This window comes from Wallemia mellicola, assembly GCF_000263375.1.
Source record: "Wallemia mellicola CBS 633.66 unplaced genomic scaffold WALSEscaffold_12, whole genome shotgun sequence".
Classification (NCBI taxonomy): domain Eukaryota; kingdom Fungi; phylum Basidiomycota; class Wallemiomycetes; order Wallemiales; family Wallemiaceae; genus Wallemia; species Wallemia mellicola.
Genome location: NW_006531969.1, coordinates 80,117 through 105,752, shown reverse-complemented (window position 1 = coordinate 105,752; position 25,636 = coordinate 80,117). Strand labels below are relative to the sequence as shown.

Sequence of the window (25,636 nt, the reverse complement as noted above, 5' to 3'; positions counted from 1 at the left end):
TAGAATGTCTTCTCTCTTCCAACTATGGCCTTTCGAGCGATAGCTAGAACACACCACTGTAACCAGCTGAGAGTGAGCAATGCAGGTGAATCAGTTGCGCTCGCTGGATGGGTGCAGACTCCACGGTAGATATTCCTTCCTTTGTGAGAGTAAACTGACGAAATGATAGACGTGCATCAAACAAACTCTCTTTCGTCCCTTTGAAAGATTTCACTGGTACTACCCAGCTCGTAGTACGTTCTTCAAGCGCTTTGGAAGGTTTGGATAAGCTTCCCAGCCAATCCGTCGTCTTGATAGAGGGGCAAGTGAACAAACGCTCCGATAAGCAAATAAATAAGAGTTTAGACACCGGTGAAATAGAAGTCGATGTTAAATCTTATACCTTGCTCAATCAGGCAACAAACTTGCCATTCAATCCACACGATGAGTCTATCAAAGAGGACCTCAGATTGCAGTACAGATATTTAGATCTCAGGAGGAAATTTCTGACAGATAATCTTCGCAAAAGATCAGCAGTGACGCACACCATCAGAAACTACCTACATGATCGCCGTGAGTGTCCTCTCTCCTTTGTTTATCTCTGTCTCACATAAAGAAGACTTTACGGAGGTTGAGACACCAATTCTCCTCAAATCTACACCAGAGGGTGCGCGTGAGTTCCTCGTCCCCACGCGTAACCACGTAAAGGCACCAACTTTCTACGCACTTCCACAATCGCCTCAGCAACCAAAACAGCTGCTCATTGCATCAGGTGCTACAGACGCCTACTTCCAGATTGCGAAATGCTTTCGCGACGAGGATGGCAGAAAAGATAGACAACCAGAGTTTACACAGTTGGATATAGAATTAGGTGGGTTTTACAACACTAAGGGTATATAGCAAGCTAACAGAAAGTTAGGATTCGTCAGCGGCGCTGCCTCTCAAGATGCGGCCACCAGTGGGTGGAATATGGGTGGTGAGCAGGTAAGAAACCTCATCGAAGGTCTCATCCGCCAACTCTGGAGGGAATACCAACGCACTGAGCTCGAATCTACGTTTAAAGTAATGAAGTATAGAGACGCGATGAACAAGGTGTGTTCTTTTTGTCCAACAGGCAAGACTTACACCACAACAGTATGGTTCAGACAAACCCGACTTGAGATTCGGATTAGAGATAGCCCTGGCTAGTATGTCAGCCGACGGAAATTCACAAACGCGGGGGTTAGTCTACAGACCATCTAGGGATGGCCGACTCGACGGTGACTTCCTAAAGAACCACCCGGGATGTAGCCAGATAACGGAGGAACAGAAGTGCAACCTGGATGTTCAAGAAGGTGACATAGTCTGGCTTGAAGAGCTTCCAACCAACCCAGAAGGCGGTGGTACAGGATTGGGTGCGCTCCGACTGAAGCTCGGCGAGCAGCTCGGCTTGTTATCTAACCCAGACGCCTACGCATTCGTCTGGATAGTAGAGTTCCCTCTCTTCACTCGTGCTGACGAAGACAAAGAGTTCTTGTCGAAGGGGAGATGGTCGAGCACTCATCACCCATTCACAGCACCCTACGCTGAAGATATAAGCCTACTAAAAGAAAATGTCTCACTCGTACGCGGACAGCATTACGATTTAGTCCTCAATGGTGTCGAACTTGGTGGTGGAAGTGTAAGAATCCATGATGCTAATCTACAATTAAAAGTATTCAAAGACGTTTTGGAGTTAACGGACGATGAAGTTGATCGTTTCGACCACTTGTTGGTGGCTCTAAAGAGTGGAGCCCCACCACACGCCGGTATCGCTTTAGGTGGGTTTATTCTATTTTGATGTCTGTAATATAGCATCCGCTGACAACGTATAGGATTGGATAGACTTGTGGCTATAATGTGTAACACGAGCTCCATTAGGGATGTAATTGCATTCCCGAAGTCGCTCAATGGGATGGACCGCTTATTCAAAAGTCCTAGCGGCACCACTGACGACATCCTAAAAGAGTACAACCTCGAAGCGAAGAAGGTTGCTACTGAATGATCCTTGTAATATTCCCATAGAATCCTTTTGTTTATCTCATCGAGTGATCTGTGAAACTAAACGGAAGGGGTGACGAAGTTCGTGCTTTTGCGGGGCTTTTCCTCAAGAGTAATACGAGAATGACTATAGCAATATATCCGACGATTCCTACGCTGCCTAGTACGACAGCCAATGCTATTTGCGATTTTGGGGGTGCAGGTAAACAGTCAATGTTATCTACAGTGAGTGGGTAAATCTGGCAAGGTCCGCCTGATCCACTGGTGCTGGGGTTTCCTCCGTTGCTCATTCCTGATCCACCTGCGTTTCCTCCCATTAGTGACATGATGAGCGTCTGACGGTAACTCACGACTTTTTGAATTCTTTAGGGTCTCTCACTCAGGGAAGGTTTTAAAATTTACTTTATGTAGTGCAGAGTTGAGCAGAAAATAGCGTTGAGTTCTAAGGACCGTCAGGCCCAGAGCACCACTTTAGGACCTTATCCTTGAGTGCGTACCTGATAATATTTTCAGGAACATGGCGAGCGGTGACAAATTTGCTAATTGGAGCTAATATAATATATTATTTGTTCAGGTTACAAAGTGTTCATTTACAATTTTGGTGCTGGCTCAGGTCCATAGTTCCAACTTACACCTTTTACGTTCATGTAAGCCTCAAGACCATAGCTACCAAGTTGACGGCCCCATCCAGATTGTTTATAACCACCGAAAGGTGTGTTGCTATAAAAATCATTAGTATTCTTCTCAGGAACCGCGTAACTTATCACTCACTGTGATAACATAGTGTATTGGTTCTATTGGACAAGTTAGCAAGATAATAGGTATTAAAATGTAACTCACAACCCATACTGTACCAGCCTTGAGCTTGTGCATTAATCTACCCACTTGGTCGGCATTCTTGCTATAGATAGCTGCAGCAAGACCGTAGCTGGTGTCGTTGGCCATCTTGACAGCCTCATCTTCAGTCTTGAACGGTATAACGACAACGACTGGACCAAAAATCTCTTCTTGTGCCTGTCTACGTGTCAGTCACGGTGATAAGTGATAGCTGAGATAGCTTACAATCTTCATCTCTATGGACTTTTATTCAGCAAACATACACATATTCAACCATAAACTCACTATTGTTTACGTCCGCGAATACAGTTGGTCTGATGAAGTAGCCTTTATCGCCAAGCCTTTTACCGCCTGTAACTAAGCGTGCGCCCTCTTTCTTACCAGCTTCGATGTAGCTCAATACTTTCTCAAATTGAGCTTTGTGGATTTGTGGACCTTGCTGTGTAGATCTGTCTAAAACGTGACCAAGCTTAATTTCGTCTGCAGCTTGAGCGAGCTTTTTGACGAAGTCGTCGTAGACGTTCTCGTGTACAAGTAATCTAGTTCCAGCTGAGCAGCTTTGTCCTGCATTTTCGAAAACACCGAAAGCAGACCATTTGACAGCTTCGTCGATATCTGCTGAATCAAAGACCAGCGATGGTGATTTACCGCCTAATTCGAGCGTGACCTTCTTGAGGTTGGATTGTGCAGCAGCAACAGTGATACTACGTCCTGTAGCAGTCGATCCAGTGAATGAAATCTTATCGATACCATGGTGCTCAGATAAAGCAGCACCCGTCTCTCTACCAAGGCCGTTGACGACATTAAAAACACCGTTAGGGAAACCAGCCTCCTTGACGAGCTGAGCGAGAAGGAGTGTCGTGAGTGGTGTAGCCTCTGCTGGCTTAAAGACAATGCTACAACCTACGGCTAACGCAGGTGCCATAGCCCATCCAGCCATCATAATAGGGTAATTGAATGGGACGATCTGTCCAACAACACCGATAGGTTCATGTAGTGTCATAGACATCTTATTTGCAGTGCTGACTTCTAAAGTCTGTCCGCTAATCTTATCTGCCCAGCCAGCATAATATCTTAAACAAGCTGCAGCGTCTGCTATGTCACCCTCGCACCAGTTGATTGTCTTACCACCGTCGATAGCCTCGACAATAGCCAATTTCTCAGTGTCCCTGTCGATCAGATCTGCTAATCTCCTCATTAAAGCTGATCTTTCTGGACCTGAGACGTTCTGACCCCAGGTTGTTTCGAATGCAGCGCGGGCAGCTTTTACGGCGTCATCAACATCATTCCTGCTAGCGCCTTGTATTGCTTCACTTATCACTGGTTTCTCTGTTTCTGGATTGATAGAGTAGCTGGTGAGGTAATGAGCGGGTGTAATGGAAGCTGAATAGACAACTAACAAGCTAGAACCAGTACCTTTCCTGAATTCACCGTCGATAAACAATCCAACTGGAATATCGATAGTTTGTTTGAGTGCACTCAATTTTGACACTATTTTTGATGAACTCATGGAAGATCTTAGCGACGATCTCCTTAGCGAATACGTTCATTTGAAAAGTGAAATGGATTTTGATTTTATTATTGTGTATGTCTCTAGTTCTATAAAATAAAGATTATATCCTAATATTCTACAGTGGAGGTGGCACTGCTGGATTAGTCTTGGCTAACAGATTGACAGAAGTACCAGAAATCAAAGTACTTGTCATCGAAGGTGGCCCAGATGATAGAGACTACCCACAAGTACTCCAGTTAAAGTCTTGGATGAGTTTGCTCGGTGATCCAAAGTTCGATTTGATGTACACCACAACTGAGCAGCCGATGGGCAACTCACACATTCTCCACTCCAGAGCAAAGGTCTTAGGTGAGTTTCCGCTTATTTATATATCCTTTTTAACGATGTATAGGCGGTTGCAGTTCCCATAGTGAGTTCGGGTTTCATCTAAGGGTAGAGACACTTTCTAACGGCATCAGACACTCTCATATGCTTCAGACCATTCCCACAGGATCTCGACGAGTGGGTCAAACATGGCGCAGTCGGATGGGATTCCGAGACGATTCAACCATACGGTGACCGCCTCCTCAACCACATTCAGCCAGCCCACGAGAAGGACAGGAACCCTATCATGGGTGACTGGATAGAAAGTTGCCAAAAGACAACTCAGGTGCCAATTATTGAAAATTTTGACGGTTGGTCTAAAACTCGCTACACAGAGGGTACAAAAGTCTGGACTGAGGGTGTCGGTTGGTTAAGCATCGCTTACACCCCTGAGGACGGTCATCGTTCATCTGCCTCTGTCGCCTACATGCACCCTATCATTGGCAAAAGGCCAAATCTTCACCTCATGTTGAACACTTGGGTAGAAAAATTGATCATTGAGGGAGATAGGATTTGTGGTGTCGTAGCAACACCTGAAAATGGTCAGAGAGTTACTCTTAGAGCCAAGCACGAAGTAATCTTGTCAGCCGGTGCGATTGACTCTCCTCGTTTATTACTCCTTAATGGAATTGGACCTGCTGAGCAGCTCAAGGAGCTTAACATTCCCCTCGTAGCCGATCTTCCAGTCGGTGAGAACCTCCTTGACCATCCAGAGAGCATCATCATGTGGAGTCTTCATGGTCCACTTGAAGATAAGACTGTCATGGAGAGTGATGCTGCACTCTTCATTCAAAGAGTCAAAGAAGAGGGTGAAACCAGACCAGATTTAATGTTCCACGTCTACTCCGTTCCTTTTGCTGACAACACTGAGCGTTTGGGATACCCTCGCCCAGAAAATGCTATCTGCATGACACCTAACGTCTGCAGACCTAAGTCCGCAGGTAGACTCTACCTTACCTCCTCAGATCCGAAGGTTAAGCCGGCGCTCGACTTTAGATACTTCACCGATCCTAAGCGTGAAGATGAAAGGACTATCATTGATGGTATCAAGATTGCTAGGGAGATTGCCAAACAAGAACCATTCTCGAAGTGGTTGAAGGAGGAAGTCGCTCCTGGCCCAGCTGTCCAATCTGATGAAGATATTGGTGCGTATGGTAGAGCAGTCCACCACACCGTCTATCACCCAGCTGGTACTTGTAAGATGGGTGCAGCTAATGACCCAACTGCTGTACTTGATCCTCTTTTGCGAGTTAGAGGTTTGAAAGGAATCAGAGTTGTCGATGCGTCAGTCTTCCCAACTATGGTAACAGCCAACCCAATGATTAGTGTTGAGATGGTAGCGGAGAGAGCTTCCGACTTAATCAAAGCAGACTACTACCGTCGTACAACTGCCACTGCACACCTCTAGAGTGACTACGAATAAAGAAACACGAACACCCCGGATACTTAGACATAAATTATTGAAAATACTTAGAATATTCAGGAAAACTTTACAAAAGCCTCACTATGTATAGAAAAAATTACATGGATATTACACTGTTTGATTCTTTGTTTAACCCCATTTACCAAATGAACTAAGTTTGGACGCTGGTTTAGATTGTGATGACTGTGATGATGGCTGTTGTGACTTCTGAGAGCTATTTTGCGAAGAAGGTTTTGACTTTTTCTTGCCTCCTTTGTCCTGCTTGCCCTGACTTCTATTAGAATCCGCCAAGAAAGACGTAACACCACTCTTCGTCGCACCGTTTGGATTGAAATTAGCACCGGTTCCTTCATCCTGAGCGAACTTCTTCAATTTGCTCAAGGAACGAGGTGATAATGGCTTCCGTCCTTGTGTATATGACGTAACAACCTCGTCATCATCATTATTATGATGCGATGTGGCTTGTGGCTTACGCTTCTGCTTACCAGGATCGCCTTTCCTGACATACTGCATAGCCTGACTCTCATCTTCTGAGTCACTCGAATAAGTGTTATTGAAAGCATGCTTCTTTTCCATGAATCTGCGCATTGCTTCTGTTTCTTCTTTCAGAGTTGAGTGCTTCTGAGGAGCTGCTGCACTGGTGTCTGAATTATCACTATCTTCTCCATCGTCATCTGAGATAATACCTTGGTTAGTTTCTTCAGGTTGTTCAATCAGCGCTCCTCCCGTGTGTTCAACGTCAAATTCAGCTTCAAAATCATCAGCATTGGCTGGAGCTTCAAATGCTGCAGCAAACGCCGCTGTCCGTGGGTTGCGAGCTACCGTTTGTCAGTTTACCAGACTCTAGTTGGATCAACTCACCTATAACATCCATTGGCTCTTCTCCAGCGTGCTTCCTCCTCTTCTTTTCCATCCGCGCGGCTAGTTGCTCTTGGGCTTTCATGAATTCAATATCATCGTCATCACTACTCATATCTAAACCGTCCTCTGTACGATGTCTCCTCCTGTATCTGTAGCGACCATCTACTGCATTTTGGGCAACCTTCTTGTCCAATTCGTCATCTTGTTGCCTTTGTTCTTGATATTTCTCGGTTGCGAGTTTGTCTTGCTTTTCACGTAATTCTTTCGCAACCCTTTCATCATTTACGAGTTCCTCCAGATGTCGATCGACACCGTCATCCTCTTCCTCATCTTCACTTATCAGACCCATTAGGTTCTCTTCGTCGGATTCTTCTGCTTGAGCTTCGAAGAAACGTGGATCGATTGGTGCTCCTGATTTTTTCTGTTGAATTTTAGCTTCTTGCTTCTTCATACCCACCTTGAGTGTATCAAAAGCACTCTTTGGTTGGGTTAACGTCTTGCGTTCGACTGATTGTGTAGATTCCTTTATGTTAGGTATCGTTTCAGCTTGCGTTGGACTCATACGTTGAGCTTGATTGTCAAATTGTGTTTCAATCTGCGTGGCTGCTTGTGTGGCTTGAGTAGACTGTTTTTGCGTCTGTTCAGTTTGTTCAGTTTGTTGAGTTCCATCAATCGGCCTTCTCTCACGTATAGGGCGTGCCTCGACTTCATTATCACTATTGTAAGAGTTACGTTTTAGCAGGTTATTTTGTCTAGGACCGTCATCGTCATCCATAATGATATCCTCATCACTAAATTCTGTTTGCGGCTTCGATTGTGTAAGCAGTCCATCCTTGTTCATGTAGAACTCAGGTTGCAAATCTCCCGCAAATGGAGATTCGAGTCTGTTTGATACTTGACTATCATCTTCTTGATTATCTTCATTTACGTCGTTGATAATCCTCCTTATCCGTCTGTATCCGCGCGGTTCGCTATCGCTATCGCTCATATTGTCGTAAGCATGTCCAGCAGCTTCACCTAGTGGTTTACGCGTGTTTCCGAGTCTGCTACTCGTCGCATTCGATGAGAATGATGAATGATTTTCCTTTTCCTTCTCATTTTCATCAGGTTCCTCCGAGTCCGCTTCTGAGTCGTTGTGGTTTGCATCATTTTCATTGTTTTCATTCTCGTTGTTGTCCTCTTCAGCAGAACCGAGCCAATTTCCATCTTCAGGGTCATCTTCACTATCTCCTTCATCATCTGCTGCGTCGTAGTCATCTTCTGCTCGTTTGGCTGCACGTTTCAAGGCTACTTCAATTGGATCAACGCGCTCTGCCAACTCTGTTTTAGGTTTGGGTATATGATATTTATTCTTTCGCGAGCGCCCAAGTACTTCAGTTTCATTCTTAAATTCTAGTTCCTGGTTAAGAGCCTTTTGCCTTATATTCTCCATAAGTTCTTCATTCGTGAGAAGTTTTCCTTTCTTGTTAGGCGTGCCTTCACTGCTTCTGCGTCTCTTCGCACCTGATTTACCACGCTCAGATATACCTACAAATTTCCTGATTCTGTGGGCTTCGCGGCTATCCCAACGACGCTTGGCTGCTAATTTGGACGATGCATCTTCCTTGCCTGCACCTAATCTGGCTCCGGCAGCACGCGCGAGAGGTCCCACTGCCGGGTTCTCGTCGGCGAGGATCTCGATATCATCGTCGTCTTTATTTACATCTACTTCTGGACTCTTCTGTTTCCTTGTATTTTTCAAAGCGCGAAGTTTGAGCAATTTGAGCTTCTCCGACTGTTCTTTTTTCTTCTGGTTGAGATCTTGCTGGGTGAGACTATCTGGTGTCTCCTCAGGTTTGTTCATCTTTGAATGCTCTTTTGGTTCCTCCTTTGAATTCGTAAGAATTGTGCTTTCAGCAGGCTGTTCTTTGTCATCATGGAGTATCTCCTCAGCCTTGTTTTCAGCGTGACTGTAAGGCTGTAAGGATATGCAAACAATATGTCCTACCCACTCACCCCCTTTTAATTGCCAACTTCGCATAGTAGTCTGCTAATGTCATCTTCGTATTGCGTGATTCAAGTCGGATGTTTTGCTCTGTCAAAAGTGTGAGATGTTTACTAAATATTATGATAATTCATCTCACCTCTAACCATCCTGGCCGTCTCGCGATGCAACTCGTCAACATCTTTCTTATTCATACCCTAAACGACAGATTAGAAAAGTGGAACATATGATAAAACACGCTGACTTTTGGTTTCTTGGTTTTTGTCGGTATTTCGTCCATATCGTCTTCCTCGAATGGCAACGGCTGGTGGGATGGCACGGTATTAGCGTCCATGAGGATGATATCATCGTTCGCTTCACCGAGTTCAACAGCTGGCTGCTTCTCTTCAATCTTGCGCTTCTCGGCCATCGAAAGGCTGTAATCCTCCTCCTGCTGTTATCTAATCAGATATTGCTTGTTGAAATAACAACACACACATCTTTAGATCGGCTGAAATGGCTCTCTGTATTTTCTTCGGGATCGCTGTCAAACTCGTCGAGAAGGTTTGCTGGTAGACTCCGCAACTGTTCCTCTGGCATTGTGTCAATAGCGTCAACTTCATCATTCCAACCTCCAAGACCAAGTTCTCTGCGTAGTTCCGCGTGTTCATCTTTTTCATCTTTTTCGTTTGTGCCATCATCACTTAGTAAGTTGGTCTCTTCGACTGTTGGCTTCTCTATTGCAATAGTAGGACTCGGTTGTCTGTCTGTTTCCTCAGGACGCGCTCTTCCATACTTTCTAACGACATTTCTCTTAGGTGATAGTTCTATTTCATCCCCTACATTCTCACTCGCGTCATTCTCTCTCATCGTTGTTCGCGTTCACGCGTCTTCTCAGAAGTCAGGCCTTCGATAAGATCAAATCACGTAAAGATAAAAATTAAATATATATTTTTAATTAATTAAATACATTAACGATCTCTTTTTCTTCTATATTTTTCATCTCGTCTCACTTCTCTCTCCCTCTCGTCCTTCCTATCATCGGTGCGCTTTCTTCTGGTTTCGTCATTATAGGATGCAGCAGACATCGCGTTTTCAAAGGCCCTACTCTGGTCATTGCGTGAACGTTTGCTCGTCGTAGATCCTTGTCTGTCATCGTATGCTGAACGTTTGCGATTATCGTGTCTTCCATCATCTTCAATTCTGCGACGCTTTTCGTGTCTTTCATCGTCATGTTTGTCTTGCTTCTCGCGATAATCACGTTGATCACGTTGATCGCGATGGTCACGACGTTCACGTTGCTCCCGTGGTTCTCGTGGTTCTCTTGATTCTCGTGGTTCACGCTCTCGTTGCTCGCGTCTATCACGTTGATCGTACTTGCGGCTACCTTGACTGCGTTGGGGTGAAGGCGATCTATTTCTGCTACGGCCGCCACTGCTTCGACTCTCGCGATCGGTGTCTAGCTCGAAGCGACTAAGCAAGGATGCACCACCGCCTGAAGCAGGCGCTGGAGCTGGAGCTGAAGCTGAAGCTGCCCTGCCTTTGATACCTTGAAGAGCAGGTGCTGTGTTACTGAAGATAAATTAGACTATGTTGGAAAGTCACATAACGCATACGTACCTTGGAGTATTAGCTCTACTATCAGATCTGCTAGGTGGAGGCGATCTCCTCTTTCCATTTGTACTTGGTGAACGTGATCTTGGTTGCGCCTGCTGGGCGGTTTTTTCGCCATTGCTGTGGATTTGTCTTCCTGTACTTGCACTAGGCTTATTCGGTAAGTTATTATTTCTACCAGAATCTGCTTTTTGTTGTTGAGAATCATGACGATCGCTTGCTGGTGCAGTAGGAACCTCCCGTTGTTCGCTTGAGCGCTTGATACTAATTTCTTTGACAGGTCCACTACGCGATTGCTTGCGCGCATCCAGTCTATCTCTAAGACGAGCTTCTTGACGAATGTCAGCTTTCTCTGTTTGCTGTGTGGCGGTTTTATCGTCCACCGTAGGTGATTTCTCAGCTGGTGCTCCAGTTTTCTCTTCAGATGTCTTAGGTGGAGCTTGATCAGAACCTCCCCATGTATGTCTCCTCTTAGTGAGCTGAGCGAGGTATCCCTGGGCTAGAATTTTGAGATCATCACGCTTCTCATCTGCGATAAGCTGTTTAACCATTACAAACATACTTTCACCCGTCTTGTGTGAGTCTGGGAAGTGCTCGCTGATCCTGTTATAGACGATTACCGCATTACGGACATGCATGTACTCTCCTGACTTGACACACGCTGTGAAGGCCTTACTAGTGTCAGCCTTTTTGTTTTGTTAGTACATGAAACACTCACATTAAGTAACTTGATACGCCATTTACTGAAAGCTTTCTTAAATTCGTCGTAAGTCAGAATATCGTTGTTGTGCATATCCCAGCTCTTGCGGAATCCAGGAAGTGGCTGTGAGCCTGAGCCTCTTGCACCGGCGAGGTATGTCTTTTCGTCTTTCTGCCATCCTGCAACTTCTGAGAGAAGCTCAGTCAGGAAGCGGGCTGGGCTTTGTTAGTTACGTTCATTATAATTGTCGAGTGAACACACCATAGTTTCTTGCTTCGTTTTCCGTTGAGGATGAGAGAATAGCTGAAGGACTTTCACAGAATACCTACAATAGGTTGTCAGTTGTGCTGATTACATATTTCATCCACGCCTACCTTATCGTAAAAAAGCAAAGTTGGGAATGAAGGTACACCGGAAGCGTGCATAAGCTTTGAGAACCTGGCACAATAAAGGGCATCTTCTGGGCTGAGGACAACACGAGGCATAATGCAATATTGGATGTAGTAATTCGTCGCAGCATTGCGAGTAGCAATTGTCATTTCGTTGCTGAACCAGAATTGCTTTTCCGAGCTTATGCGTCTCTTGGTTGATTCGTACACCTTCATATGTTCTGTCATATCAGCTTTCAATGCATCCACACGGGCTGGGACTGTTAAAGCTTTGCTAAGACCAGTCTCCTTGTCAACGAGCATCCACTCGCGTGTTTTGGCAGCACTTTGGAGGTTGCTTATCTCTTGTGCGTACCTCTCAATCGGTACAGAAATATCATACATACTCAACTGCCAAAAAGTTGTGACGAAAGCAGGTGATAATGACGATTTGATCATATCTCCTAGTACATTCTTCATCTGCTGGATGAGGTTGAGGAGAAGAGGATGCCAGATGTCTTTCTTGTCTTTGCTCGCTTGCGGATTCAGTGGCTGTGATGTAACCGTTTGAGGCTCCTGCTCTGCTTGGGGTGCAAGATCAGTTTCCATTTTTACGTCAACTACTTCCTCTGTTGGAGGTTTCTCTTCGGTGGCGACCTCGGAGACATCTGCTTGTGGTTTCTCATCTTGCTTCTCATTCGCCTTTTCATTTGCTTTTTCATTCTCTTTTGCTTGCTGTTTTGCTGCTTCATCTTCAGCACGCTTCTGCTTCTCGTATGCGTAAATTTCAGATGAGATTTGAGGTCTGATGATAGTGAACGCAACACCAACTTCTAATCCATACTTGGAAACCAAATCTTCAAAGGTTGGCAATGAATCTTCATATTTCGACCATGGATCTGTCGGCAATGGTGGTGTACTTCTCAGGAATTCTATATACTGTAACATTACGCCAAGTGTCTCATCGTAAAGTGTTGATAAATGCTTTGGATGTGATTCATTCTCCGGTACCATATATACGCAAACTTGTAATTGCTGTGCGATCAAAACCAACAGTGGAACAGTCAACTGTGATGAATGAAGCGCATGTCTCAATTTACGTGATGACTTCTTAATTAGACGTGCTGCATCACCGCTTTCTTGTGGGATCGCTTCGCTTTTTAGTGCGGGACCAGCACTAAGTGAGACGATTTGTGCGTCACTGAGGTCAGCAAGTGGGTGAACAGACGACATCTCTTTCACAATCTCCCTAAATATGATGAGATCTTTTACGTGGGATCTTTTCAGCTCGTGTGCAATGTAAGTGATCAGCGGCGTTGGGTCCATGTAGTTGACTTGACGACGGAAGAGACCACCAGTGAAGGTCGCCAAACTTTGCAACCAGAGGGATGCATTTGTACCATCCAATTTTGTTCTCTCTTTGGCTGGATCGGTGAAGAAATCCAATAAGGCGTACGTAAATACATCATAGCTCATCTCTGAAAGGTAGCTAGATCCATCTATAACTGGCTGTGCTATATTTTCATAAGATTGGACTTGCTGCAAAACCGTTGTGAACAAAGCAACAGGGTTTGTTTGCGATATCTTAGCGATAGATCTACCATGTGCTTTAACGATGGCTTTGTTAGAACTCAAACGACGCAAGATGGATTTTGAGTCGCGTTCAGTCTCTAAGTACTTCACGCGCACTTCCGGAAGACGCTTTAATGTCGAGCCACGCATTTCTCCGTATAACTGATAACGCGTAGGAAGTGGGAAGTGCTTCATGATATTCCAGAGGGCACTAGAGAGTGTGTTGCTTGGCTTCGATAAGGCCAGGCCCGGGAAGAAGTAATTTCTCGTCATGTCGATCCATGGCTGCATATTTTCAGGCTCTTGCGACTTACTGATCTCGTGACCACCAAATCGCAAAAGCTTGTTGAAGAATACAACACTGCGAGAGCAACATGGACCAACAAATTTAAGGAATCCATCGATAACTGTTAGTGCTTCCTTGACTGTGTATGCTTGGGGGATATTCTCTATCCACTTTTCATAAAAGAACACAAATTCCTTTGTTTCACTGGCTACTGGCGTTGGAGCTTCGCAGCTGAAGATCTTGTTGTTACCGCCCTTCTTCTCGATATTGCGCTTCGAGCGTGTTGAGATTGGTGCGTAAATCGGCTCTATGGAGTGGTTTGCAATTCTAAGGATTAAGTCACAAATGCGCGGGAAGAGATAAGGCAAGTGTGGATATAAAGAAAGCATAAAGAAAGCCTCTTTGAGTGCACCAACGCTGAGTAACGAGATCACTAGCGAAACTTTCTGAAGTGGTGGTTCAAATGGTACTTCCTCTTTCTTCTTCTTCTTGTCTTCCTCTACTTTTTCCTCCTGGCTTGCTACACCTTTGGAGGCAGATGGTATATCGTCACTCAGTGGAGCAGCCATTGCCAGTTTGTTGTTAGATGTTTTAGCTGACATAAGCTTGTCTTGTAGGCTATCTTTGTAGGTACTCTTTAATTCATTCATCTTTTTTTCATCTGGAGAGAGATGAGGGAGTAGATCAAGAAGAGCTACATAATCTTCCCGTATGAGTAAAGCGCAAAGGTGGTAACAATTGTCTAATATCTTCTCAGATTGCTTTCTTTGGTAGTATTTCATCTGAAAACCCAGCACCTGGGCAATAACAAGATTACCCTCGATAGATGATGTGTTGTCTTTACGTGGAACATCCAGTGGCTGTCTCCTACCCTGCTCTGCATCGTTGATGATGTTACTGAAGTCCCAGCCTTCGTATTTTCCAGGCGTAGGTTCTACGTCCATCGAATGCGGTACTGTTTTGCGTCTCCATGGAGAGAAATCTAAGAGGGCTAAGAAGAAACGCCAGTGGGTCGCAACCGATGAAGCAAAAAGGTCCAAAATAGTTGAAAGTGCTCTGAGTGGATCCAAATCGAAGAAACCGATAAGCTTCTCTATACCAATCCAGCACTGATGAGCACGCTTCTTTTCTGCTTCGATGTATTCTGGTGTCCTGATAACATTGACCTGCATTTCGTCGCCCATTAGATTGACTATGAGGGTTGACATCTTTGCGAAACCCTCTGCAACTTCTCTATGGAGGTTGAAACGGTGTTGACGGTAGCTGGAAGGAGGATGTTAGAAAATAGTGTACGCTAACGTTATACCCACATTGCAGATGTATTCGCTCTAGCCTCCTTCCGCTGGTGTACGTTGGGATCGTTAATAACACCTAAAACGTTCAAACCAGTTGCTCCAATTCGCTGAGAAAGTAAGTCGGCGGGGATATAGCCCTCAACCTGTCATTGTTAGCTGTTGGATGCTATCTAGAAACGGACTCACTATCAACTGCCTCGCTAAATCGTAAAGTGGTCTCCGTTGGGAAGTTACAAGAGCGAGCTGCTCCTTCAGCTGAGTGTCACCTTGTGCAGTTCTCAACTTTGCCCATATACCAGCAGCTGTATCCTCATATGGCAAATCTATGACACTGAAAGTATCACAGAAAGCTGATTGCGCTGATTGCTTGAATTCACCTTCTAATGAGAGAATAACAACCTTCAATAAACTTAAACTAGACTGTAAGAGTGGCTCTTGCGACAATAGCGTTGCGAAGAATTCATTCGGGAAGTTCTGTACCAAGTCGACGCTGCAGAGGTCAGCGAAAAGGATATTTCCAGACGATGTACTCACATCTGCTCATTGTTGCTATTCTCGGAGTTATAGGACGTGATTATATGCTCGCATTCCTCATATACTGAGGAGTCGGCCATCGTAGTTGAAGTAGAAGAGCGAATGGAGAAGTGAGAAGTTAATCGGTTCAGATGTGAGGAGTATCCGCGGACAAACGCTAGTCTAATCGCGCAATGTTCGTTGATATCTACATTATGAAATCTCATGCGTCATTGGTACCACTCCCAACTTGACGGCTTATCAGGTGTATTACAAGCATTTTTGATGTTCTGTATACTAGTACAGGCATTTCACTCTGCATTGCTTCACATAAAAGTATGACGATACTAATCATTTCTTGAATTCGCTGATATTTATCTGAAGTATTATATCTGATTCATTGTTTTATCACGTTTCTTACTATTTAGATAGATTAATAACGTAATGTCCCACTTTAAAACCGAGACAGGGTGGAAGCATATCACAACTGTATGTTTTTTGCGCGATTTTACTTTATTACTGGAAGTGACTTGGATGTTTATGGATGTATCTACGCAAGATTTTGTTTTCACCACTATACTGCTGTTACCACAATTGAAGTGAGAGAGATGTCAGCATATGACCCCCCCTTTAATCATATATGCTCACATCATGCTACAGGCTCATCTCCTCTTTGGTTTTTATTGTAATGAAATCGATACTTTCAGACTTCCTCAAATATCCCCTACAGTAAGATGATTAGCGATAATTTTTTCAGACGAACGAAAGACTCTACGCTTGAAACACTCGAAGAACTCTTTTCGCGTAGATCTCTCATTTGTATACTATCTTTCCACGAAAATAGCCGCGTAGGTAAAACACTGCGGCACAATAAACACAACACTCAGTTCCGTGGGATACACTAACATATGACCGGCACTTAAGTTTTTCTTAAGCTTCTCGCACCATTAGCAAGCAGGTATTAGTAAGACTTCTCAAGAGGAAGCTGTATTACAATTTTTGGCACACACCTTACCATTCTGTGGTTCTTGGAGCAGTTACTGTATATGCTATGCGTGTTCAATTCTGAATTGATTTAATCCCTAACCAGTTAAGCAGAACTATAGATACTCGAGAGTAGAACGCTCGAACAGATTATCACGATTTTAGTCAAGCAGTGCCAATAAATGCCTACTTTCACCACGGCTATGCTGAGCCAGATGGACAGATATCTCACTTCTCTAAACATTTTATATTACACACATATTTAAATTGTTCCTTATTGTGTAGTAATAGAACTACCAATGCATCTCTTTACAATAGCTTGGGCGACTGAATAAATGCGTTTACTCGTCATCTTCTTCAGCAGCGTCATCGCCACCTTCAGCAGCAGCTGCAGCACGAGCACGCTTACGCTTGACACGACCTTCACGGCCACCACCGTATGGTCTGTATTATATTAGTTTTCTAGTCTATATAAAAATTTTCTAACTCACCTGAGAAATTGTCAGCGATGGCAGAAGAGGTCAAAAGTGAACTTACGAAGTAGCGCTGAAGTCGACGTATCTTTGGCTATCCAAACGGACAGTGAAGCTTGGAACGTTGACGATTTGCTTTGATAGGGTTAGACTTGATGAATGGAAGGCGAAAAAACGACGCAACGACTTACGTTAGCAACAGATACGTGACGTTGAACAATCAAGACTCTTGCGTGGTGGATAGACTTAGCAAGACCGGCCTTGAAGACAACGGTTTGGAGACGACGCTCCAAGAAATCTTCAATCTTGAGGGCCAATACGTAATCAAGACGCCTGCAGGAGGTCAGACGTGTTCGTGACGTGGACTTTCTCTTGCGGGGGCCACTCACATTCTTGATTCATCAAGGACACCAATACGGACGAGACGTCTGATCAAGGCGTTACCTTCGAAGAGACGCTTTGGGTCCTTCTCGTCGAGCTTAAGGAGCTCACGAGCCGCTCTACGGATCTTTGAGAGGGTGAAAGCGATACGCCAGATTTCTCTCTTGTTACGGAGACCGTATTCACCAGCGAGCTTCAACTCAGCGTCCAAACGGGCTGATTCGAATGGACGACGTGGGACCTTGTAAGTCTTGCTGTGGTTAACTGGCGCACGTGGCATCTATAAGCTGTTAGAAAAGATTTGAAGAATGGGAGGAAGATGTGCTAGGTGAGCCATAAGAGAAGCGATAGCGCAGCAATAAAGGCAGTGATGTTCTGAGTATATAGCTCCTGATATATGGCACATTCTTGTGTATTTCCTCCCGATTTATTCTACTCACATCGAGGTCGCTGAAGAAGCCCTACTCACAAATTTACGAAGAGAGAAGCATCATACAATTTTATTTTCAAAAATGACAGGGAGGGGGAAATAAATTCATAAGAGGGGTATACGCTAGTGGGCCGTCTATAATAAATTATTAATTGTCCTCTATCATCTGATTTGCTGTCATCAGGGAATTGCAATGGGAGAACGTAAAGAGAGTAAGTAAAAGCGAGAGTTTCATCGAGATAGATGGTATTAGTAGCAGTCCTGTTAAATAGTTTTTCTATTTGTAGGTTTAATATGTTTAGTACAAGTAAACATGAGCTTATATATACACACAAAACTGGAGATAATATCAGAAACTCTTGTATAACTATATTTCTCTATAGGATGACAGATTCCATCGCATATACCTACTAAGACTATGTAAATGAGCGAGTTTAACGATTTATGCATATATTGAGACATAGGTTCATAGCTGCGTGTATTAAATCCTGAAAGTCCAGATTGACACTGTGAAATCCATGGAATTTATAGCGTTGCTGAAAATAATTTATGGAATTAGACGTAGTGTTAACGTCACCGTCAATGCGTGAATCCGTCAGGAAGAACAAAACAAGCGTTCGAGTATACCATGTGTATTTTTCGCTTATTTTTCTTTCTTATTTTTATCTCTTACTTAAAGATCACTTCAACGACCACCCTACTACTTTGGAAAATTTTCATGACCTTCCCCAACGGTATAAAGACATAAAACATACTTTAAAAATTACATTTTGATTGTCTCAAGTACCCAAGAAATGGGTCTAAATGGTTTTGAAATACATGTAATACATGTTTTACCCTTCTATAGTGCGGATAAAAATATATAACAACATATACTACCAACCCAGTATAGTAGTAGTCAAAGTTGGCAATTATCAACTTGGATGAAATTTGAAACACAATAAATGAGCAAATAAATAATAAACGTTACCGATCAATGTCTCAATCAATTGCTTAATCAGTATTTCAGACAGTTCAAAATATACAAGTTCAATTAGATCCATATTAAGCTAGTTATTTTCGAGCTATGCTCATGTTACACAAGATATAAAAGACAATATGATACTCCATCGATGCAAGCTACTGCTGTATATGCTGATTAGGATGCGTTTGAATTGGTGGTGCCGGCGGGCTGCCGAAGCCGTTGTAAATGCTAGAAATTGGGGGCGGTGGATAATTAGGGTACATATGTGGAGGTTGCTGACTTGGCATCGGCTGCTGTGGTGGCATTGGTTGTTGTGCTGTTGATTGCGGATGCATAGGGTAGGCCATTGTAGGTGGTGGTGGCGGGTAAGTCGGGAATGGCGACTGAATGACCGGGGCATTTGGTAGTGGGCGTGATTGTGTTGGCTGAGGAGCCTGAGCTGGTGGAGGAGGTTGTGCAAATCCTAATGGCGTTTGAGCAAATTGTGGTGTCTGTCCAAATTGTTGACCTTGCGGTGGTGTTTGTCCATATTGAGGAGGTCCTTGCTGACCATATTGCACGTCAGCAGGATTCTGCCATTGCGTCCAGCCATTATGAGGAGGCGTTGGTACTGCAGCAGTCTGGGCAATAGGCATCTGAGGGCCCTGCATACCCCCAAATTGGGCATACACTGGCGATTGTCCTGGCGGTTGGCTCACCTGTTGGGGGGTGTAGGCATTATACACAGGCGGCGAGTTGCCGACTGGCTGACCGACTTGTACCTGCGCAACCGGAGGTATTGGTGACGTGCGTGGCGGTGGGACAGGCGTAACCTGTGGTATCGGGGAGTGACCCGGCGAAACTTGATATACTGGCTGCTGTGGCTGCTCCTGGTAAACAACTGGATCTTCCTGGTATGCAGCTTGCTGTTGCATCATGTATGGATTAGGTGATGGCTGACGACCCATGGCATTACCCATTCCGGCGTCTATGCCCGCCACGCCAGGACCAGGGCTTACTGGAGGCTGATATGCCATATGCTGTGGCTGAGGAGACGGCAACGGTGATGGGATGCGTATTTCATTTCCTGGTACGCGGATGTCATTCCCTGGAATCCTTTCGACGCCGCCATCCATGTAGTCTGGCCTGTAGAGCGACATATTTGACAAAGACTGTCTACCTCGCAACGACTGTGGTGGGTGTGCTGGCCTAAGTGAAGCAGGGTGGGCCAACTTGGCTCCTGCGCCCGGACCTGGCGCTGACATCCTCGGGTGTCGCTTCTGAGGTGGTTTTGTAGGCGTAGCAACTGTCTGGACTGGTGGCTTTGTCGGGTATTTTTTTGGCGGAGGAGAAGCCTAATACTTGTCAAAATACGCGCTTTATATTGCTAGTCGGCTCACATTAGAAAAGAAAGTCAACTCTAAACGGACTTCTCCGCGATATTTACCACCATCTTTGGAGTCGAGGGTAAGTGGCACCCACACTAAAGAATGTCAGGTATGTTCCCATGCACTGTCTCACTCACAATCATCTTCGCCTTTGGTGAGCGAACGTGTGAGATCGACAAAAGCTTCGCCGACTTTGGTAGGTTCTCTGCTATCGTCTGCCCAGCATACAACTGTCATAGATTTACCGTTATTGCTTTTCACGCCGAGGGTGTCCTCTAACTCAGACATAATAGGAAAGCGCAACTCAGCATCCCACTCTGGGGCCTGTCCACCGCGGTTGATAGTCTGTGTGCGCTTTGTAGGGACAGGAGAAGATGGAATGCGTAGTGTAACGTATGGAGACTGCTTTCCGATGCGCTGCTTATCCACCAGATTGCGCTGTACAAATCCGTCAACAATGAAACGACGCGTAGTAAAACTCACAGCTCTGTCTACGACTACGACAAGCGTACCAATCTCTGTGCCAGGCTCTACGGCCGCTTTAGGGGGTGGTCGAGGCGGAGACATGATGGATGTTCTTCTTAAAGTGCTATCAAGATGGTGAAGGCGATCGCATCGATTTTGGATACAGATTTGTATAAAGTGGGTACTATAATTTATTAACAACTCTGCTTACAAAAGTTATTAGCTCACTATGCAGCAAGCTGTTCTCCAGCATTTCCCGGATACAAGAGTATGTCATTGTGGATTACACACACACCCTAAGACAGACTTAGGTTAGCTACCGCTTCACGAACCGGAGTATGCAAATGCGCTTCAATGGGAAGTGCCTCGACGCTATCAACGAGGGTCTTCACTGTGGGTACTCTCATACATCATCGACAATCTAACAGATTTACAGTCCTGAGTGAGCTCACGTTGCAGCCTTCAGAGAGCGGCTACCTCCGCTCAGATAAGGCCCCGATGTTCAAGCCTTCTTACGTCGACTACCTTGAGAACTATCGCTTCAAGCCATCTGAACAGATCGAAGTACGCCTGGTAAACGTTGATGAGAGCGGCTTTGGGGATCTAGAGATTGATATACGTGGCCTCTGGGTTGAGACCATTCTCTATGAAGTTCCCCTCATGTCAATCGTCTCAGAAGCTTATTTTGCTCACGTCGACACAGACTGGACATACGACGGACAGGCTGAACTCGCTAAAGCTAAAATGAGGAAGCTAGCAGAAGGTGGCATAATTTTGTCGGAATTCGGCAGCAGACGTAGAAGGTCTTTGCAAGGACATGATATTGTCATACGCGCTCTCAAAGAGGAGAGTGAACTCCTGAGTGGGCAGAAAGCCATTACAGGTAAACTTGCGGGTACAAGCAATGTATATTTCGCATTCAAATATGACTTACCACCTATCGGTACCGTCGCTCACGAGTGGACGATGGGTATTGCAGCCATGACAGGCTACCCCACTGCAAACTTCACCTCTCTCAAACTCTGGGAGCAGACTTTTGGTAACAGCCTCCTCATTGCGCTCACTGACACCTTTACAACTGATGCTTTCTGGAGAGAGTTCCTCGAACACCCTGAGAAAGCCAGGAAATGGGCGGGTATTAGACAAGATTCTGGTGACCCAGTGAAATTCTGTGAAGACGCTAAGCGTATTTATGAAAAACTCGGTATTTCACCTAGCGAGAAGACAATTGTGTTTAGCGACAGTCTGGATGACGAATTATGTATTAAGTTAAAGAAGGTCACGGATGACTATGGATTTAAATGTAGGTAGTAGTGTTCCAGACAGTTCTTCGTTAACAATATTATAGCCTCTTTCGGCGTTGGAACATTCCTCACAAACGGTAAGAATTTTCACCAGAGCTTTATGGCACCCCTGACATAGCCCAGATTATCGGAAAGCATCAAACCATGAGGAAAAGAGCAAAGCACTGAATATAGTCATCAAGATAGCCTCCGTGGGAGACACCCCGACGATCAAACTGAGTGACGATTTATCCAAGATTACGGGAAATGACAACACGGTAAAGACAGTGAGGCATGAATTGCATGTATAATAAACTGGATTATGTTCTCCTACTATTTTTGTTACGAAACTCGTTTGTTATATACAGTCATCATGTTTGCAAGACAAATCGTCAGAGCGGCAGCCAGAAATGCAAGAATTGTTACTAGAGCACCAGTAGCAGCACGCTCATTCTCTTTCACACCATTACGCTTCGGTGCTGGTAGCAGTGGGTGATTTATGCTTTCCATCACACAACGCTGACGGGATATACAGCCGATAGCACGCTCACAGCACAGCTCGCTAATGAGATCTCCTTCGAAACTGAGAACGCATCCCCAGAAGAGCCAGAATGGGTGAGAGTATTCAGAGATGAGAAGGTCTGGTCCATCGAAGACAAAAGTGGTTCAGATGAGATCGTGCTTTCTAGACAGTTTGGAAATGAGCACGTCAGAGTACTCTTCTCTATCTCAGATCTCGAGCAGGACGACGGCGGCAGTGGAGAAGTACAAGCTGAGCCAGTCGACGAAGTACCAGCGTACAGCGTCAGAATGTCAGTCAGCATCACGAAGCCAAACAGTGGGGCTCTCACTATCGACTGCGTGTCACAAAACGAGAGCATTTTGATAGACAATATCTCCTACTATCAAGACGCAAAGTTAGCAACCCAACTCACTGCAGACGCAGACTTTGAGAGAAGAGGACTCTACATCGGACCAGTATTTGACCACCTTGATTTAGACGTACAGTCTGAGTTCCAGCAATTCCTCGTTGAGAGGGGCATCGACGAGAGACTAGCCACATTCGTACCAGAATACGCGGTCTACAAAGAGCAAAAGGAGTACGTCAAATGGCTCTCTAACGTTAAGAGCTTTATTGAAGCGTAAATTTTTTTGATTCATAAATCTATAAATTTTATATATCGTTTGTTGGCTTATAACCAATTAGAGTGTCAGAAAATGTCAGATAAACTGACGAGAATTGCGCTTGTGAATAACGACAAATGCAAGCCAAAGTGAGCCTATAACTAGCTCTATCCTTCTCTAACTAACCTTCTCATAGAAAATGTCGTCAAGTGCGTATAGTAGGAGAGAAGACAACGAAATTCTAACAGCACGCATTAGGAATGTAAGAGGGCTTGTCCAGTCGTTAAAATGGGTAAGTAGCTCTCTTATTTAACTTGCATCTCTCACCATCTCTCGATAGGTAAACTTTGTATCGAAGTTGCCCCATCCGACAAGGTATTTGGGCGCTTTGTAGGCGAGATATAATACTCACATCTGATCTTAGATAGCGTTTATTTCTGAAACGCTTTGTATTGGTACGTTATCTCTCATTTTCGCCATCCCTACGACTCACGTATGACAGGTTGCGGTGTAAGTAGACATACGACACAGGTAGCACAATTCTCATACGACTCTCTCAGTTATGTGCCAAAAAGTGCCCATTCGAGGCTATCAATATCGTCAATTTGCCTACAAACTTGGAATCACAAGTCAGCCACAGATACACAGCCAACTCATTCAAATTGCATAGATTACCAACTCCTAGAGCTGGTCAAGTTTTGGGTATGGTCGGTCAAAACGGTACAGGAAAGTCCACCGCTTTGAAGATTTTGGCTGGTAAGCAGAAGCCAAACCTCGGTAAATACGACGATCCACCTGAGTGGACAGAGATTTTAAAGCACTACCGTGGATCTGAACTTCAAAACTACTTTTTGAAGATATTGGAAGATAACTTGAAGGCCATCATCAAGCCACAGTACGTAGACCACATACCAAGAGCCATCAAAGTACCTATCACAGTTGAGAAGATGTTGGACAACAAAATGGAACTCAACAACAAGCAACTCTTGATGGACCTCCTTCAATTGGAAAACATAAAAGATCGTGAAATCAACCAACTCTCTGGTGGTGAGCTTCAAAGATTCGCCATTGCCATGTCTTGCGCTCAAAAAGCCGATGTTTACATGTTTGATGAGCCATCTTCCTACTTGGATATCAAGCAGCGTTTGAATGCTGCAAAGGTTATTAGAAGTCTTGCAACAGCAACAACTTATGTCATCGCAGTAGAGCACGATTTGTCTGTTTTGGATTACCTTTCTGACTTCGTTTGTTGTATGTACGGTCAACCAGCTGCTTACGGTGTTGTTACCATGCCTTTCTCTAGCAGAGAAGGTTTGAACATCTATCTCGATGGTTATTTGCCAACTGAAAATATGCGCTTTAGACAGGAGTCGCTTAACTTTAAGATTGCAGATGCAGCCGATGACCTTACCCTCGACAAGACATCTTCAGTTCCATATCCAGCAATGACCAAGACTATGGGTGGCTTCAAATTGAACGTCAAGGCAGGTGAATTCACAGACTCTGAGGTTATTGTCATGTTAGGTGAAAATGGTACTGGTAAAACCACCCTCGTCAGAATGTTGGCAGGTGCAACCAAGGCTGACAACGAAGCTGATCAACCTGAATTAAAGGTTTCAATGAAGCCACAAAAGATTACACCTAAATTCCAAGGCACTGTTAGAATGCTCCTTTTGAAGCAAATTAAGGGTGCTTTCATGCATCCACAATTCCAAACTGATGTTGTCAGGCCAATGCAATTGGATAACATCATTGATCAAGATGTACAAACACTTTCTGGTGGTGAATTACAAAGAGTCGCTATCGTTTTAGCACTTGGTAAACCAGCTTCAGTTTACTTGCTCGATGAGCCATCATCTTTCTTAGATTCTGAACAGAGAATCAGTGCATCAAGAGTCATAAAGAGATTCATATTGCACGCCAAGAAGACTGCTTTCATTGTCGAACACGATTTCATTATGGCTACTTACCTTGCCGATAGAGTTATCGTCTTTGACGGTCAACCAGCCATTGAAGCGACTGCGAATGCACCACAAAGTCTACTCACTGGTATGAATAAATTCTTGTCTTCACTTCAAGTTACTTTCAGAAGAGATACAACCAATTATAGACCAAGAGTTAACAAAACAGATTCACTTAAGGACAAAGAGCAGAAGGGTGAGTATATAGCTATAATAATCAAACGAAAGACTGACGAACGATTACAGCCAGTGGAAACTTCTTCTTTGTTGGTGATTAGACGTGTACTTTTTATATTAATAGCATTTTTCTTCTCTCGCAATCACATAAAAAAAGAATACATCATGTACACATTGTATTGTTCGCGTTAAATTCAGCAACTGTTGATTCTACCCATTGGATTACTTGTTTTGTGTTTTCACTATTGGTACTACGATAATAATGATAATGACTATAACGACTAAAGCCAAAATAATCTTCATGCGTGTGTCTTTCCACCACATCGCCTTCCTGACGCGATGAGCACCTCTTCTGAAACCCTGTGCTGATACGGCCAAATCATCTGTTTTATCCTGCAGATGGTCTAATCTTTCGCCACGTTCTGAGACCTAAGGGGGCCGTTGTTAGAAGTTAGCTCAAGGGGGAACCGAATCATACCTTTGTAATATTCTCCCTCATAATACCGACTGTGTCATCAATCTGCGCTTGAATTGCTGCAGTTTTTGGCTATAAATTGTGCTGTGTTAGTTTGAGTAGGTTTGTAGAATGTCTACGAACATTTCCAGCTGGGTTGTTGTTGCTATTTGGACCTGGGTATGGATCGTATGGCGCTGACCTTTAAATTGTTAGTATATCAACATTATAGTGAATCTACTCACATCACTGTATAAGTTGAAGAG

At 44.4% G+C, this 25,636-nt stretch overlaps 11 protein-coding genes across 11 annotated transcripts; 4 read left to right on the top strand and 7 right to left on the bottom strand.

The window, feature by feature from the left end:
• Window positions 1-24: 24 nt before the first annotated feature.
• WALSEDRAFT_38851 (aspartyl-tRNA synthetase) lies at window positions 25-2,305 on the top strand (the record flags this gene model as incomplete). The annotated part of the gene is made up of 6 exons (XM_006958730.1): window positions 25-125; window positions 170-552; window positions 599-850; window positions 899-1,071; window positions 1,115-1,778; window positions 1,833-2,305. 6 exons carry the CDS (start codon window positions 25-27, stop codon window positions 2,000-2,002), a joined length of 1,743 nt encoding a protein of 580 aa, XP_006958792.1. The 3' UTR covers window positions 2,003-2,305.
• WALSEDRAFT_64699 (hypothetical protein) lies at window positions 2,059-2,324 on the bottom strand (the record flags this gene model as incomplete). Its single annotated transcript, XM_006958729.1, has 2 exons — window positions 2,059-2,103; window positions 2,154-2,324. 2 exons carry the CDS (start codon window positions 2,322-2,324, stop codon window positions 2,059-2,061), a joined length of 216 nt encoding a protein of 71 aa, XP_006958791.1.
• A 222-nt stretch (window positions 2,325-2,546) lies between these two features.
• WALSEDRAFT_54711 (aldehyde dehydrogenase) lies at window positions 2,547-4,350 on the bottom strand. Its single transcript, XM_006958728.1, has 6 exons — window positions 4,236-4,350; window positions 3,121-4,187; window positions 3,061-3,071; window positions 2,839-3,012; window positions 2,770-2,792; window positions 2,547-2,718 (listed from the first exon to the last, which is right to left on the bottom strand). The coding sequence occupies exons 1-6, from the start codon at window positions 4,343-4,345 to the stop codon at window positions 2,589-2,591; spliced, it is 1,515 nt and encodes a 504-aa protein (XP_006958790.1). The 5' UTR covers window positions 4,346-4,350; the 3' UTR covers window positions 2,547-2,588.
• A 44-nt stretch (window positions 4,351-4,394) lies between these two features.
• On the top strand, window positions 4,395-6,268 carry WALSEDRAFT_54710 (putative oxidoreductase; the record flags this gene model as incomplete). Its single annotated transcript, XM_006958727.1, has 4 exons — window positions 4,395-4,420; window positions 4,470-4,696; window positions 4,740-4,757; window positions 4,807-6,268. The coding sequence occupies 4 exons, from the start codon at window positions 4,398-4,400 to the stop codon at window positions 6,117-6,119; spliced, it is 1,581 nt and encodes a 526-aa protein (XP_006958789.1). The 3' UTR covers window positions 6,120-6,268.
• Window positions 6,258-9,828, bottom strand: WALSEDRAFT_69265 (hypothetical protein; the record flags this gene model as incomplete). Its single annotated transcript, XM_006958726.1, has 6 exons — window positions 6,258-6,952; window positions 6,996-8,944; window positions 8,991-9,069; window positions 9,119-9,176; window positions 9,224-9,412; window positions 9,457-9,828. 6 exons carry the CDS (start codon window positions 9,826-9,828, stop codon window positions 6,264-6,266), a joined length of 3,336 nt encoding a protein of 1,111 aa, XP_006958788.1. The 3' UTR covers window positions 6,258-6,263.
• Window positions 9,829-9,929: 101 nt separating this feature from the next.
• WALSEDRAFT_69264 (hypothetical protein) lies at window positions 9,930-15,407 on the bottom strand (the record flags this gene model as incomplete). Its single annotated transcript, XM_006958725.1, has 8 exons — window positions 9,930-10,530; window positions 10,579-11,243; window positions 11,291-11,487; window positions 11,534-11,597; window positions 11,647-14,761; window positions 14,809-14,936; window positions 14,980-15,283; window positions 15,328-15,407. 8 exons carry the CDS (start codon window positions 15,405-15,407, stop codon window positions 9,930-9,932), a joined length of 5,154 nt encoding a protein of 1,717 aa, XP_006958787.1.
• A 1,224-nt stretch (window positions 15,408-16,631) lies between these two features.
• WALSEDRAFT_19450 (40S ribosomal protein S9) lies at window positions 16,632-17,424 on the bottom strand (the record flags this gene model as incomplete). The annotated part of the gene is made up of 4 exons (XM_006958678.1): window positions 16,632-16,734; window positions 16,828-16,898; window positions 16,955-17,096; window positions 17,153-17,424. The coding sequence occupies 4 exons, from the start codon at window positions 17,422-17,424 to the stop codon at window positions 16,632-16,634; spliced, it is 588 nt and encodes a 195-aa protein (XP_006958740.1).
• A 1,269-nt stretch (window positions 17,425-18,693) lies between these two features.
• Window positions 18,694-20,472, bottom strand: WALSEDRAFT_57713 (hypothetical protein; the record flags this gene model as incomplete). The annotated part of the gene is made up of 4 exons (XM_006958724.1): window positions 18,694-19,872; window positions 19,918-20,000; window positions 20,043-20,343; window positions 20,389-20,472. 4 exons carry the CDS (start codon window positions 20,470-20,472, stop codon window positions 18,694-18,696), a joined length of 1,647 nt encoding a protein of 548 aa, XP_006958786.1.
• A 37-nt stretch (window positions 20,473-20,509) lies between these two features.
• Window positions 20,510-22,788, top strand: WALSEDRAFT_32851 (putative nicotinate phosphoribosyltransferase). The gene is made up of 7 exons (XM_006958723.1): window positions 20,510-20,547; window positions 20,594-20,638; window positions 20,682-20,763; window positions 20,807-21,673; window positions 21,719-21,751; window positions 21,798-22,141; window positions 22,189-22,788. Exons 2-6 carry the CDS (start codon window positions 20,600-20,602, stop codon window positions 21,962-21,964), a joined length of 1,188 nt encoding a protein of 395 aa, XP_006958785.1. The 5' UTR covers window positions 20,510-20,547; window positions 20,594-20,599; the 3' UTR covers window positions 21,965-22,141; window positions 22,189-22,788.
• Window positions 22,027-22,799, top strand: WALSEDRAFT_64691 (mitochondrial glyco protein; the record flags this gene model as incomplete). The annotated part of the gene is made up of 2 exons (XM_006958722.1): window positions 22,027-22,141; window positions 22,189-22,799. 2 exons carry the CDS (start codon window positions 22,027-22,029, stop codon window positions 22,797-22,799), a joined length of 726 nt encoding a protein of 241 aa, XP_006958784.1.
• Window positions 22,800-23,338: 539 nt separating this feature from the next.
• On the bottom strand, window positions 23,339-25,636 carry WALSEDRAFT_46503 (synaptobrevin). Its single transcript, XM_006958721.1, has 4 exons — window positions 25,616-25,636; window positions 25,515-25,572; window positions 25,395-25,463; window positions 23,339-25,345 (listed from the first exon to the last, which is right to left on the bottom strand). Coding segments are annotated over exons 1-4 (336 nt in total). The 5' UTR covers window positions 25,618-25,636; the 3' UTR covers window positions 23,339-25,138.